Source organism: Salvia miltiorrhiza, chromosome 3 (genome assembly GCF_028751815.1).
Source record: "Salvia miltiorrhiza cultivar Shanhuang (shh) chromosome 3, IMPLAD_Smil_shh, whole genome shotgun sequence".
Taxonomy (NCBI): Eukaryota; Viridiplantae; Streptophyta; class Magnoliopsida; order Lamiales; family Lamiaceae; genus Salvia; species Salvia miltiorrhiza.
In genome coordinates this window covers 17,457,987-17,472,840 of record NC_080389.1, presented here as the reverse complement: position 1 = coordinate 17,472,840, position 14,854 = coordinate 17,457,987, and the positions used below count along the sequence as shown (strand labels likewise).

Sequence of the window (14,854 nt, the reverse complement as noted above, 5' to 3'; positions counted from 1 at the left end):
GGATCCTCAAAACCAATAGCTAACTCTGGAAAAAAATTCTTGCTTACCAGTGAATTGAAAAACAATTAGCAATGTTGAGCATCATATATACAAAGCAAAGTTATGTAACTGTAAAAACAGGATGTGGTGTTAATAATTCAAGCTAATGAATTTATAGATAAAAAATCTAGCATTATTTTAGTTTCAATTGTTAATTTGTAGGCTAAATATACATACCCAATTCGCAAACCAAGAGGAGCTGAACCGCTTCCGTTTGCAGATGGCGAGCCATAAGATACAGGGAAGCTGCAGATATTGATCGAGATGCAAATCCTAAACCTAAGCCCTAAAAAAATTGGCTGATTATTCAATCTTGACACACCCCACAACCATAAAATGACCAAAGATTCATCAAGATTACTACTCACAGCTGCTAATTTTCCCAGCAAAGTTATCTCAATCCCAATTTTAAGCAGATACACAACCATCCAAAAACAACAAAAAAGATTTAATGGAGAAAAAAGATAAACAAAGTTATCTCAATCCCAATTCACAACTTTTGAAGTAAAACCATGATAATCAGATGCTCTATTTTTTCAGATCAACAAAATTAATCCAACCACCATATGAACACTAATCCGAAAGAATAAAACAAAAGCAAAAGATCAAAACTTTCCAGTAAATCTTTTCATTCTATGAAAACAATCATTCTATATTTACAATAGTCAAGCTCATTCAATTTTTTCCTAATATAATTCTTACCATGACTGAACGTGGTGGGGAGCGGTGGGGAGAGGAAGGTTAGAGAAACGATGGGGTGCGGCGAATCGCGGCAAGGGAAAGAGAGAGGAGAGGCACTCTAGGCTCGATGAATCGCGGTGGGGAAGGAGGACGGCGCTGGAGGGCTGAGCTTTGGGTTGGGCTGGGCGGAGGACGGCGCGGCTGGATTTGCACAGAAGGCCAAGATGACGTCTGAATCGCGGGACGGTGGACCACATCTGAATCACGGCGACAGGACAGCGGCTGGCGGTGGTTGGCGGGGAGGTAGAGCTTTGGACGGGCAGGGCGGAGGACGGCGCGGCTGGATCCGCGCAGAAGGCGGAGACGGCGTCCGAATCGTGGCGGCAGAACGGCGTCTGGCGGTGTTTGGTGGGGAGGTGGGCCACTGGATTCACGCAGAGGCAGAGGACGGCGTGGGCGGCTGTGTGTGTGAAAGAGGTCCAAAGATTTAGGGACTTAGGGTTTGCTGTGAATAAAATAAAATAAATGACTTGGATGTGTATTGCTACGTGGGATGTATATTTTAAAGCTAGAAGCTCTAGAATTGCAGGGATTTTAAACCTTGAATTCTTAGACATGCCACGTAGGACCCCGGATTAAGGAGAGCGCAGGAATCCTTAATCGTATTATATATTTGATGAATTCTAATAGTCAATTATTAACTAAAGAATTGAAAATTAAAGGGTTAATAGTCGGAAAATTCATGAGAAATTTTCATTTTCTGGTATACATCACGACCCTTTAATTTGACTTCTAAATACATCAATTTGTAATTGGTTCAGAATTATCCCATAAATTATAAATTCACCCAAATCAAAGCTGATTTGGCAATTCCGGTGGCCACGTTGGCATTCCGACTGTCAGATTCACACACACACATAGAGAGTCGCACCCTTCCTCATCCACCACGGCATACTCTCCTGCCTACCCCCGTCGAAGGCCCCGCCACCACCTGCTGCCACCATCGCCGCCTTTCTCTTCAAGGCGAGGAACACCCTCCATCTTCTCCAAAAAAGACCAGCATATCTCACGCAGAATACAAACCATTGAAGGGCACCCCCACCCCAAATCGACGGCGGTGGCAAGGTTCTCCCAGCGATAAGCCTCCTCCCAAGCTCCATCGACTGCAAATCAAGAAATCCCAAGCCCCAAATTAATAAATCTCAAGCCTCAAACGGCTCCAGAATCCCAAGAACCTTCTGCACGTTAGAACCCACATGGGCCTTCGCTGTTGTTGATTTCCGCCGCAGACCCTTCTCCCCGGAGCCTTCTTCGCCGGCCGCTGCTGACCCTTCTCCGTCGCCCTCCTCCCCAGACCCTCCTTCGTCGCCGGTTAGAGCTCCGCAGTCGATACCCTCTCTCAACCCCCTGCCCCCGTCAACCAAGCTCTATTTTCGCCAAGAGGCGGCAGGAGAAGATGCGGTGGCACCAGGGTGGAAGAGGGGGAGGGTTTGCGCAGGGGGTGGGGGAAGGGGAGGGGAAGGTGACATGGATAAATTTAGATTTTTTAATTTATATTTAATTCTAAATTAAATATAAACTGTTTTTAATTATTATTGAAACAACGTCGTTTTATTTAAGAGATTGACACATCAGTTCTAATTTTGCCACGTACTTCCTTACGTCAGTTTCGATTTCGCCGGAGTCCTTCGCCGTGGGATAATTGCGAACAATTTATAAATTGATGTATTTAGAAGTCAAATTAAAGGGTCGTGATATATACCAGAAAATGGAAATTTCTCGTGGATTTTTCGGCTATTAACCCAAAATTAAATACCACATAACAATTACAAACCCTAACCGGATATAACTAATTAATGATAATAGAAATAAACTAAAATACAAAAAAATAAAACTGAAAAATAAAAAAAGGGTACCCTAGAAGAACTAACAATTAATGATACACAAATTGGATGAAATAAAGTGGCATGGTTGATCTCATTTATTCTTCTATCTAGGAATAAGGGAGTAGGTGTAAGGAAACCACGAGCTACATTTTTACTACTCCCTCCGTCCCAGCCCAATAGGCTCGTTTTCCTTTTCGGGACGTCCCAGCCCAATAGGCTCAGTCTTAAAATGGAAATAATTAGGGCTCTAATTAAAATTATAACTACTTTAATTAAGGAGATATACACCCCTAATTATACCTCTCCCTTTCTCTCTCCTTCCTCTCTCAATCGCTCTCTTTCCCTCTCAAGACCATAGCTTCCCGCTGCCGCCTCAAGACCACAGCCTCCCGCCGCCGCCTCAAGACCACAGCCTCCGTCGTTCAACGCTACGGCGCCGTCGCCCCCTCGCCCTCTCCGCCTCGTTCTCACCTTCACTCCCGTCTCGATTTCTCTCTCTACGGAAACAGGACGCACGGACACAGCCCCTACTGTGCCGCCGCCGCCGCCGCCGCCTCTCCTTCATCGGTGGACGGTTCGGAGCCCCCACCGCCGCCGTCTCTAGCGGCACAAACCCTAGCCGCCTCCACCGCGTTCTCCGTCTCCATCGTGTTCTACCGTCTCCACCCTCTACCGCGTCCTCCGTCTCCATCCTCCACTCTTGCAGATCTGGAATTTTCTTTCTTAAATTTTGATTTCTCAGTCCTAAATCTCCACTCTTGCAGATCTGGAATTTTCTTTCTTAAATTTTGATTTCTCAGTTCTTGATTTAGGGTTCTTAATTTGCAGATCTGAATTTTCTTGATTTAGGGTTCTTGATTTTGTTGCTGAAAGTTTCGTTCTTGATTTTTTGTGAATTTTCTCTCATAATTTGCTGAATTGTTGAAGCTTGAAGAAGAAGGAAATAAGGGAATTTTCGTTCTTGATTTTTGGAATTTTTTTTGCTGCATTGTTGTTGAATTCGTTATTGCTGATTTCTTAATCTCATAATGAGATTAGAAAAAAATAAGGGAATGCTTAATTGTTTAATTTTTGATGGATCACACTATTTACCTATCAATAAGTAAGTTTCTTAATCTCCGTGCCGAAAACAACTGAGCCTATTGGCCCGGGACGGAGGGAGTACTATTTAGGCTGCGTTCTCTTTGTGGGAAAAGGATGGAAAACAAATAATTTCCCTCATTTTTCATCTTTTTCATGTGTTCTCTTTATTAACAAATTTTCTACGGGCAGGAGGGAAAATTTTCCCGGCCAGCCCCTTTTCCCACATTTTCATCCCAAATCATGATAATATTATCATGACCTGCAGGTGTGATAAAATTTTCCCACGATGTATATTTTTTTGATCTTCCAATTTTACCCTTAACATTGAGAATGTCAGTGAGTGAGTCTTATTCGAATCGAAACCATTAATTTTTTTTTCTTTAATTTTACTCCCCACCCCCCACCCCACGCCCCCACCCACCCCCTCCCCCCAATTTTTTTTTTTAAATTTTTTCTCGCCGCCTCCACCCACCTTCCCCTACCCCACGCCCCCACCCACCCCCTCCCCACCACCCCACCCCCAACCCCCCAAAAAAAATTAATTTTTCTCGCCACTTCCACCCACCCTTCCCTACCCCACGCCCCCACCCAACACCCCCCCACCCCCCCAAAAAAAATTAATTTTTTGTTGCTACCTCCACCCGTCCCCCTACCCTACGCTCCCACCCCCTTGCCCTTTTTCCCAATTTTTATTTTTTTAAAAATTTTTCTTGCCACCTCCACCCCGCCCCTAGGGCTGTAAACGAGCCGAGCCGAGTCGAATACAAGCAGGCTCGAGCTCGGCTCGTTTAAATATTCGGGTGTTCGAGCTCGGCTCGAGCTCGATTCGAGCTTTTATCTTGATGATCGAGCTCGGCTCGTCACCCACATACTAAGCTCGAGCTCGGTTCGAGTTCGGCTCGGGTGATGCTCGATAATGTCGAATTCGAGCTCGACTCGTTAGATGTTCGTATATATGATGTTCAAGCTCGAATTTGTTATAAATTTAACAAAATCTTCTTAATTAATATGTTATTCGAGTTCGAGTTCGACTCGTTTAAGGCTCGTGTACTAACTCGATTGAAGGCTCGACTAAAGGTTCGTGAACAGGCTCGCGAACAATCGAATTCGAACATGTTCGCGAGCTCAACGAATTAAAGAATTTCTTTTTTGGGGGGAGGGGGTGGGTGGGGGTGTCGGGTAGGGAGGGGGTGGGTGGAGGTGGCGAGGAAAATTAAAAAAAAATTGGGGGGTGGGGAAGGGGTGGGTGGGGGCGTGGGGTAGGGGGGATGGGTGGAGGTGGCGAGAAAAATTAATTTTTTGGGGGGAGTGGGGGAGGGTGGTCGGTGGGGGCGTGGGGTAGGGAGGGGTGGGTGGAGGTGGCGAGAATTTTTTTTTTTTTTAATTGGGGGTGGGGGGTGGGGGCGTGGGGTAGGAGAGGGTGGGTGAAGGTGGCGAGAAAAATTAAAAAAAAAAAAAATTGGTGTGGAGAGGTGGGGGGTGGTGGGGGGTGGGTGGGGGCGTGGGGTAGTGGGGTGGGGTGGAGGTGGCGAGAAAAAAAAAAAAAAATTGGGGGGGGGGGGGGGAAGGGTGTTGGTGGGAGCGTGGGGTAGTGGGGTGGGGGTGGAGGTGGCGAGAAAAATTATAAAGAAAAAATGAAGTATGTCATAAAATAAAATTGAAAGTATGACATATTGTCATTTAACAATTTATCCATCATTTTCCCACAAAGAGAACATGTGTATAGGATAAATGAAGTATAGGATAAAAAAAAAATTCCATCAAAGAGAACATGAGATAACAAGAGTGGAAATGATAAAATTTTCCCACCTTTTCATTTCCATCCTTTTCTCATGATAATTTTACAACCAAAGAGAACGCACCCTTAGAGGTCATTAACAAATTAATAGGGGCATTTTACATGTGCTAGGGGAAAAGGATGCTCGATTTAGTCATTAAATAAAAAAGCAGTCAAGAGCTAAATCCAATTGAAAACTTTGATCGGGACTCTATATTGTAAAGCCAACAAACACCCTTGTAAACAATATATATTTACCTATCTACTATATCAGAGTCAGCAAACGAGGAAATTTTCCTTCTGAAAGTAATCTAGCCTCTGTAGTTCAATTTGATGACTCTGTTTCACTTGGTTCAAAATTTACAACTTCTTGTGATTCGGGTATGCGTGCAAGAATGGGTACTCGTTGTTTTGCCTTCCTTCTCATCTGTCTCCATCTTCTCGAAGATTTTCTTATCTCTGTAGGTAAGTTCATTAAAAGAGTGAGGCATATAACAAACAAATAATATTTTTGCATATTCGCTCCAATGTCCAAAACTCCATTTTAGATATATAATCAAGCACGCTCTATAAGACTATAACTCTCCATAGTAGCTAGGGCCAAAAAAGGATGTTTGCTTAAGACTTCAAATTCAAATCAAGAAACAATCAACAGTGAAATCCAACTGAACCTTTATGATCTGCCGTTACTATACCACTCATCTATTATTGCCATTGTTAAAACTATTATAATAAACAGTTATATATATAGAGAGAGAGGGAGGATCCTATGAGAACCACATCTTGTTGTGAGAACGGAGAATCATGAACAAATACATAAAATACATGAACAAAAGACAATAAGACATGAACATCTTTGTTCATGTGTTTTTTATTTATGAACAAATACGTAAAATACATGAACAAGATGTTCATGTCATAATGTCTTTTATAAAAAAACACATGAACAAAGATGTTCATGTCTTACTATTTTTGTTCATGTATTTTACGTATTTGTTCATAGTTCTCCGTTCTCACAGGATCCCTCCCCTATATATATATATACACACACACACCTACATAAAGGCTAAAGCCCTTGTAAAAATCTATACAACAATAGATAGTTACCTTCCCGATCAGAATCAGTAAGCAAGAATGACATTTTCAGGTCATTCAACTTGATCTCGATCTCTCTCATTCTGCTCTGAACATCTCTCATCCTCTTTAGAACATATCTCATACTAGGCCTCTCCTCGGGCAAAGCTGCCGTGCATTCTAATGCTAATCCAATAGCTGATGTCAAGCAAGTTATGAAAACAGCTCTAGCTTCTTCACTGTCTGTATCCAGAAGCTCATTGTCCAAAATTTGCAATACTGAATTAGGGAATGATTCAGAGACCCATCTCCTCAAGGTTAACTCTCCATAAAACATCTCATCTGTTGGCTTTCTTCTTGAAAATATTTCCATCAGCAAAATCCCGTAGCTATAAACATCCACTGTGGTCGAGATTAATCCTTGTGATCCATACTCTGAAAAGTTTATGCAAGTGAACAAATAATTGTACTTAGCTAATAACCTTCAATTTACTCTTGGGATAATAATTTTCTGAAGAATTTGTTACCTGGTGCTATGTATCCAGCAGTACCCAAAGTCCTAGAACATACCATTCTCTCTTCTTGACTCAAGATCTTGGAAATGCCAAAGTCGCCTACATGTGCAACCATGTCTTCATCAAGAAGGATGTTTTTCGGGTTTAAATCGCAATGGACAATGGGCGTTGTACAGTATTCATGTAAATACTCTATCACTTGCGCCACTTCTGTCATTATTCTCATTCTTGTGAACAAGTCTAAGGAACAATTGGCAAAGTGGAGCTGTTTCTCTAGATCACCGTTGGGCATATATGTCATCAACAAGGCCTTAAAATCAGGCTGGGAACAACAAGTGATAATCCTGACAATATTTCTGTGGCGTAATCCGCCTAATATTTCGCACTCAGTCTGGAAGCTCTTCAATGCATCTTGTACATGTAAATCAAATACTTTAATAGCACACTTCATTCCATCAGAAAATGTCCCCAGATATACTGAGCCAATGCCACCCCTGTCAATCAAGTTTTTTCCATCAAAGTTGCCCGTGGCATGAAGGATTTCTTGATATGAAATTCTCCTATAAATGTCATATGGAAAATAATGAGACGAAGGATATGTCGTTCTTGCACAAAATTTCCATCTCAGGACAAGAATAAGGCCAATCACAACAACTATCAAAAATGATAAATATGGTAAACGTTTTCTCATGCTTAAAGGTTGACATTTCTTCACTTCTAATCGAATGGGTCCACACAAACCATTGTTACCAACGAAAAACTCCGCACTGAAATTGACAAAACACCCTCTGTCTGGAATTTCACGTCTAAGCTCATTAAATGATACATCAAAGTAATTAAGATGTGAAAGTGCTTCCAAAGACTTAGGAATCGGACCAGAGAGATTGTTGTGGGACAGATCCAAGAGTTCCAAATCCTTTAGAAGAGAAAACGATTCAACTATGCGGCCTCTCAGTTTGTTTCTAGACAATGATAGTCGAACTAGATTCTCAAGCTGGGAAATGGTGCTTGGGATCTCCCCAGAGAGCTGATTATACGAAAGATCCAATGCTACCAGATTCTTCACATTGATAGCACCCTTATCAAACCATAAAATTGATGCGATGTTGAAGCTGAATTCATTGCTTGACATATAGATTTCTCTTAACAAAGAGAGGTTCCCTAAACAACTTGGTAGTAGTCCAGAGAGATTGTTTATTGCTAAGTTTAACGAATAAAGAGAATTTAGATTGCACAAGACAGTGGAGATGGAGCCATGAAATCTATTGCCGTAGATTTCCAGATTCCTCAAGCTTCTTAAACCTCCCAGCATAATGGGAATGGCTCCGGTGAAGTGATTATATCCGAGGTTTAACCACAACAAGCTGCTTAAGTTCCCTATCTCATCGGGGATCGGACTTAAGATTTTGCAAGAGAAAGCTTTGAAAGTTTCAAGGGACACAGAGAGATTGCTCGAGCCTAAGGATTTTGGGAGAACACCAGTTATAGGATTAAATGATATCTGTATAAACCTCAGATTCTTGCAAGCTGCCAAGGAAGAGAGAAAGTCCTGTTCAGGATTGGACAAATTATTTGTCAACTGATTTGCTTCCAAGTTTAGCATCTGAAGTTGATGTAAACTCCCAAGATTCATTGGTACATGATTGAATGAGTTATCAGAAAGATCCAGTGCGATGAGTTTAGAGAGATTTGAGATTGAACTCGGGATTTCTCCATGGAAGCGATTAGCTCGAAGATCAAACCTCTGTTGGATATTTCCAAGAAAAATCTGCTCAATGTTTGGAAGGCCTGTGTCAATAGAAAATGGAAGACTGCCGGATAGGTTGTTTTCTCTAAGGGAAAGAAATTGTAACATGGAGAGATTGAAGATAGCTTGAGGTACTTCACCACTTAGATTGTTTGATTGAAGATTCAGTATTCTCAAGCTGGATAGTTGTCCCATTTCTGACACAACTGTCCCATAAAAACTGTTCCTGCTGAAATCGAATACCTCCAAATTCGACAAATTGCCAATTGATGTTGGAACCGTACCTGTAAATCCCGACAAGAATCTGTCTTTTTGAGAGAACAACAACGCATCAGAGTGAAAGGGGATGATGTTTTGTGCGTGTGTTGGCCTAGTTGTGGAGTAGTTAATGCCCGAGGCCATAGGTCTCATGTCGGAGTCCCCCAACAAAAAGAAGAAAGGGGATTATGTTTCAATAATTTGAAGAACTAATTTTTCAAGCTTGGCTGCAAATGTACTTTGTTTTAATGAAATAACATAAACTAGTGCTAAAACAACACTAACAAGATAAATCATAACCTCTATTATAGCAATCGCTATTTCCTCCAAAATCAGAGTCTAACCACCATTACCCCAGTAGATAGGTACGAGACATCCTATTATTAGGTGTTTACTTTGGGAGATAGATTAGATAAAATCCACCATATCCTTTGATGTTATGAATAAATTTGACATGTTGATCTTTAACCCTTCAAATGCCCACTCGTATCATTGTCAATCAATCTATCACTGGCTCAAAGTAAACATCCCCTTATAGTATTGTACTGCGTTTTTATTCTACCGATGCACGCACATGCTACGTCTATTGAATAACATCATAATTATATGCACCAAGATCTTCTATCACAAAGAAGAATGAAGCAAAAATTAAGGGCAGGTTATCAAGAACATACCTGTCAAATAATTCCTACTCAAAGAGAGCTCCTGAAGTTGTGACCAGTTGCCAAACCCAGCTGGAATAGTTCCAGTGAGATCGCCAATAAACTTGTCGGAATATCTCCAACAAGTAGTTATGTGAAAGGTTCAAACCCTGCAGCTTCCCCAACAATCCAATTTCACTTGGGATTTGGCCATTGATACTGTTGTTGCTGATGTCTACGAATCTCAGAGATGAGAGGTTGCCGATTTCCTTTGCGATGGTTCCCTCCAAACCCATATTTGCAAGATTGATAGCTGTCACTCTCCGTGGATGCTTCTTGCCACAAATGACGCCGGTCCAAGTGCATAACGAGGTTTCCTTGGACCAGTTCCTAGCCAGGATGTCGGAATTTATGTTAGCTTTCATGGACAGGAGAGATAACTCATCCACAGTAGACATGTTAATAAATGCAGATGCAGCAAAGCAGATTCTCAAGGAAAATATCCCCAGCAACATTACTATTTTGGCTGATTTCCCCATTTCTTATCATGAGAGAGAGTGCCCCAGTCGATAAATAATGATGATGATGATGGCATCGACAAATACGATAAATTAATGCTTAAAAGTGGACCAGATGGTGTCCAATAAATATTTGCCCACTCAAAATTCAAAAAAGTGTTTTGTATCTACATGTTGCGTTCACATCATTGAATTAGCAATCATCAACATATTCAAATTAATCCTTGGTAAAAAAAAAAAAAAAAAAAGGAGAAGTTTAAAGCTAAGAAAACAGAGGACCAACTTTGATGATCGTCCAAACCGCAGCATAGTTTATTCCTCATTCAAACATTTGTAACATTTGGAGCTATTCACGAAAGAATTTGTAATGCAGAAGTTTTTATGAGAAACATTTTGGTACCATGAACAATTACCTAGTGGCGTCTTTATCAGCTCAGCTGCAGAAGTTCGCCGTTCTTGGAAAATGGAGAGGATTTCTGTGAGACCAATCGTCGAGCACCTTATCTACTAAAGCTGTGATTGCATAAATTTTTACAAAGCCTTAGTTTTGTTCCTTGATTTGATCACACTATTACTCAAGTCTCTTCAGGATAGGAAAACTTATTCCTTATAGGTTTGTTGAAAAGTAGAATTTGGAGCAATCTAGCAATCTAGTGGGCTCAACCCATATTGTAAAGATTAGTTTTCTAGCAATCTAAAAGCCCAAACCCAACTGGGCAAGACTCAAGAGGGAAGGTGAGTAGACTCTGGGCTTATTGCTAAGAGGCCTGCTTTGCCAGACGTTTTTAATAGCTCTTTTTTTTCTCTCTATAGTCCTTTATGTTAAAAAATACATAAAAATATTAACAGATATACTATATTTCCCTCTCCGAAATCCTAAATAACAGAGGAAAAAAAGAATTCGAAGTCCCATCAATGTACAAGGGAAAAGAAAGAACAGAAAAAGATATGCATTACACTTATTCATATTCTCAGAAATTTAACTTAAAAATAATCCCCTCTCACAATTTTACTAGGAGAATTTTGTTTGCATTCAATATGATTTACAATATTCAATCAAAGAGAATTCAAAAAAAATCTTTGTGCAGTCTTCTGTGTGTAATTTACGACTTAAGGGTTTTCATCTCTTTTATTCAATAATTTTCTTCTTTCGTATTCTATTACTCCCTCCGTCCACCAATCAATTTCATGTTTGGTGTTCGGCACGAAAACTAAAAAAGTTGAAAAAAGTGGTGTAAAGGTGATGTAAAAGACTAAAAGGGTAGTGATAATGTATTGCGATTACTTTTACTAATCTTTCACTAACTATTTGACATTATTTTATTGCCTTAAGTTAAAATGTTCTTTTTTTAATAAGCTATTTTTTTTTTTTGTAGTCTTTAATTAAATTTGTTCTTCAATTTATACCTGATAAGGATAAAAATATGCATTCCTTATTTATCGGATGATGGTAAGTGAAACAGGCTCGATTTCGGGCTGAATATGGATGATTTGGTCAAATACAGGGTTGACTTAACCCGAAGGGCGACACTCAGCCCAGAACAGGCCTATTTAGCCTGCGATTAACTCTGAAACATGGAGATTATCTAATCTTATTAGAATATGAAGAGGATCCCAATCTGAGAAGGTCTCGAGTTCAAGATAAAGATGATTAGTACGCGGATAAACACGGAGAAGTCTACTCCGAGTAATATTAGGTCAGAGAATCATTTTCCTATTAGATTTTCTACTAGTTTGCCTATAAATAGGGATGTATCTCCTCATTATTACATCATTTAGCGCTTGATATTCTTTGTAAGTTGTTAGATTCTCTGGATATATAGTGAAAGCACCCTCAACCCCGTGGACGTAGATCTTTACGATCGAACCACGTAAATCTCGCGTTCTTTACTGTTGTTCGTTATAGTTGTTATTTTTGGACACAACAACTGGCGCCGTCTATGGAAAATCTAAACCCGAGCTAGACGTTTGACAATTTTCCTATTTTTCTATTTGTGTTTCTCAACGACCTCTATCACCCTGCACCATGGAGAAAGACAACACCACCGATAACAGCAACGCCGACGCCAGCGCTAACCTTAATGCGCTTCATGACATCAACCGCAATCTTGATCGTGATTTCAACCAAGAAGGCCTGCACCGTACTCGCATGGAGAAATTGGCACAAGGAGTAACCGATAACGAAGCTGTCGAACGAACGCCCGCTAGCGCCGTTACTAGCAATCTGTCGGCTGCTAGCCTTGTTCCGGGATGCTGCAACACAGACTCTCAGGCTTTTGCTCGTTAAACAACTATGAATATGGTGGGAGCGTCTAGCTCCGCACCCGTAATCCTGAATCCCCCTGTCGACCCACCAAAGAAAGATTCCCAGAGCAATTGACAACTGATCGAAGCAAAAAGGCTGGATCTCTCCCAGAAAAAGGAGGAAATGAAAAAGGAAAACATCCTGTGATCCCTGGCATTTTCGTTAACAGGGAGGATCTTCTGGTAGAAGATGAGGCAGAATCAACTCAAGAAGGGTCTCGAGACCCACGTCAGATAGACAAGGCTGAATCAAGCCTAGTGGCACAATTGGAAGAGATGAAAAAGCAAGTACAAAAGCTGCAGGCAGCATTGCAGGAAAATGAAAAGTATACTGGATTTGAAAGCGAGGAAGAGCAGCCAGAATTCGGTGACAAGGAGCGAGTCACGCGCAAAGGATATGAATCTAGAAAAGAACGTCCCGCTAAGAGGGTAACCCGCGAGACTGCAAGGAGATCACGAGGGGTGAGAAGCCCTTTCGTAGAGAAAATCTTGACAGATGTATTGCCGGCTCATTATAAGCCTGTAATGCTAAACTACAATGGAAAGGAAGACCCTGAAGTTCACATAGCCCGGTTCGAAACTCTGATGACCCTGCACCAGTATACTGATGGAGTGTGATGCAGACTTTTCTCAACAACCCTGTCAGGGTTAGCCCAACAATGGTTTTGTACGTTGGAATCCGGATCTATTCACAACTTCGATGAACTTTATGACACCTTCATGCACTAGTTTGCTAGCTCTAGGAGAGCAGGGAAGACAGCAATGTCATTAATGGATATACAGCAGGAGTCTCACGAATCCTTGAGAGAATATGTAGCCTGGTTCAACATGGCTGCGTTAGAAGTGCCTGAGGCAGAATCAATGATAAAAAAATATGCTTTTGTGCGAGGGTTACGGCCTGGAGCTCTCTTTGATGCGTTACAGATTGCCTCACCCCGTGATTTTGATGATCTATTGTCCCGATTACCAGGATATATACAATTGGAGAAATCTAAGGCTGCTAGAAGGGCGGATGCCGAAAAGAGCAGGGTTAAGAAAGTAAGTAAGACAGATGAAAGGAATGAGAATAGGTATCCGGACAAGCCACGTGTCCAATCGCCTCCACCACGGGGACCAACTACATATAACATCAACACTGAACGTGAGGTAGCACCAAAAAGGGAGGACAAAAAAAGGGAAGATGGGAAACAACGCCCTGTAGGGAGAAACAGGGCTGATGATCGGGAAGACGATGCTGGATACAAGGGACGAAAGTTCAACACGTTTACACCCTTGAATCGGAGTCAAGAAGAGATTTTCCATGCTATTAAGAACAACCATTGGTTTCATCCACCAAAATCTTACAAAGAGGGAGCTCCGCAGCAAGGACCCAATGATCTGTTATGTGAATTTCACAATGCCTTTGGACATACTACGGAAGGGTGTACGCACCTGCGGAACAAGATAGAGGCAATAGTTAGAGGAGGCCAGTTCGACCGATTCGTTCGCAGGAACAGGGAAAGAGAGAGACGAAGTTCGACACCCCCACCGCCACCCAGGCTACTAAACAGGGAAGTAAGAATGATCGTGGGAGGAGAGACAGAAGGGATTTCTAACAGGGCACAAAAGGCTATGATCAGGACTACTAAAGCTCGAGCATGACAAGTAATGGCACTTACTCACACCAATAGGGATGCTGAATTTTTTTTTCAGACCAAAGAATGAAAGACCGCTGATGAGACCCCACAATGATGCCCTGGTATGTACAGTAGAATTAGCTGGATGCATAGTCCATCGAGTTTTTGTGGACACAGAGAGCTCCATCAACATTCTGTATCAAGAGTGCCTTCAAGCTATGAACATAGGAGCCCAACTAAAGTCAGCACCAGAACCTCTATATGGATTCTCGGGAGAGATGGTTGTCCCTGCAGGACGGATTGAGTTACCCCTTACTTTGGGTAGCCCTGCAGCTCATAAAACTCACGTGTCAGAATTCTTGGTGATCAACCAGAGGAAGCCTGCTTACAACATGATTCTGGGACGGCCTGCATTGGATGCCTTCAGGGCAGTAATCTCGATGTATTACCTAAAGATAAAGTTTCCGGTATAAGGTGGTATATGAGAAGTGTATGGAAACCAGGTAGCGGCCAAAGAATGCTACGTCAGAACGGTGACCCGATGAAACAGAGCGAACTGGAAGCAAGAAAGAAAATATACAAAATAGGGACAGTCTCAGGAAATAGGGAAGAGCTCGATGAAGTTAAAGATCACTGCTACAACTCGGATCAGCCGTTGATTATGCCTGGAGGGCATTGCATGAGTATCGAACTTATACAAGGTAAAACAGGGTTC

The 14,854-nt window shown here is 41.7% G+C and overlaps 2 protein-coding genes across 9 annotated transcripts; both read right to left on the bottom strand.

Moving 5' to 3' along the window:
- Positions 1 to 5,481: 5,481 nt before the first annotated feature.
- On the bottom strand, positions 5,482 to 10,805 carry LOC131017929 (receptor kinase-like protein Xa21). 8 transcript variants are annotated; one of them, XM_057946671.1, is made up of 5 exons: positions 10,633 to 10,804; positions 9,735 to 10,091; positions 7,068 to 9,086; positions 6,574 to 6,975; positions 5,482 to 5,925 (listed from the first exon to the last, which is right to left on the bottom strand). In XM_057946671.1, exons 3-5 carry the CDS (start codon positions 8,995 to 8,997, stop codon positions 5,792 to 5,794), a joined length of 2,466 nt encoding a protein of 821 aa, XP_057802654.1. In that variant the 5' UTR covers positions 8,998 to 9,086; positions 9,735 to 10,091; positions 10,633 to 10,804; the 3' UTR covers positions 5,482 to 5,791. The 8 variants fall into 8 exon arrangements, with proteins under 8 accessions (XP_057802654.1, XP_057802651.1, XP_057802652.1 ...); XM_057946668.1 differs by having other exon boundaries at positions 7,068 to 10,091; positions 10,633 to 10,805; XM_057946669.1 differs by lacking the exon at positions 10,633 to 10,804 and having other exon boundaries at positions 7,068 to 9,008; positions 9,087 to 10,626.
- Positions 9,749 to 10,240, bottom strand: LOC131018479 (receptor kinase-like protein Xa21). Its single transcript, XM_057947196.1, has one exon. It carries the CDS (start codon positions 10,238 to 10,240, stop codon positions 9,749 to 9,751), a length of 492 nt encoding a protein of 163 aa, XP_057803179.1.
- Positions 10,806 to 14,854: the final 4,049 nt, after the last annotated feature.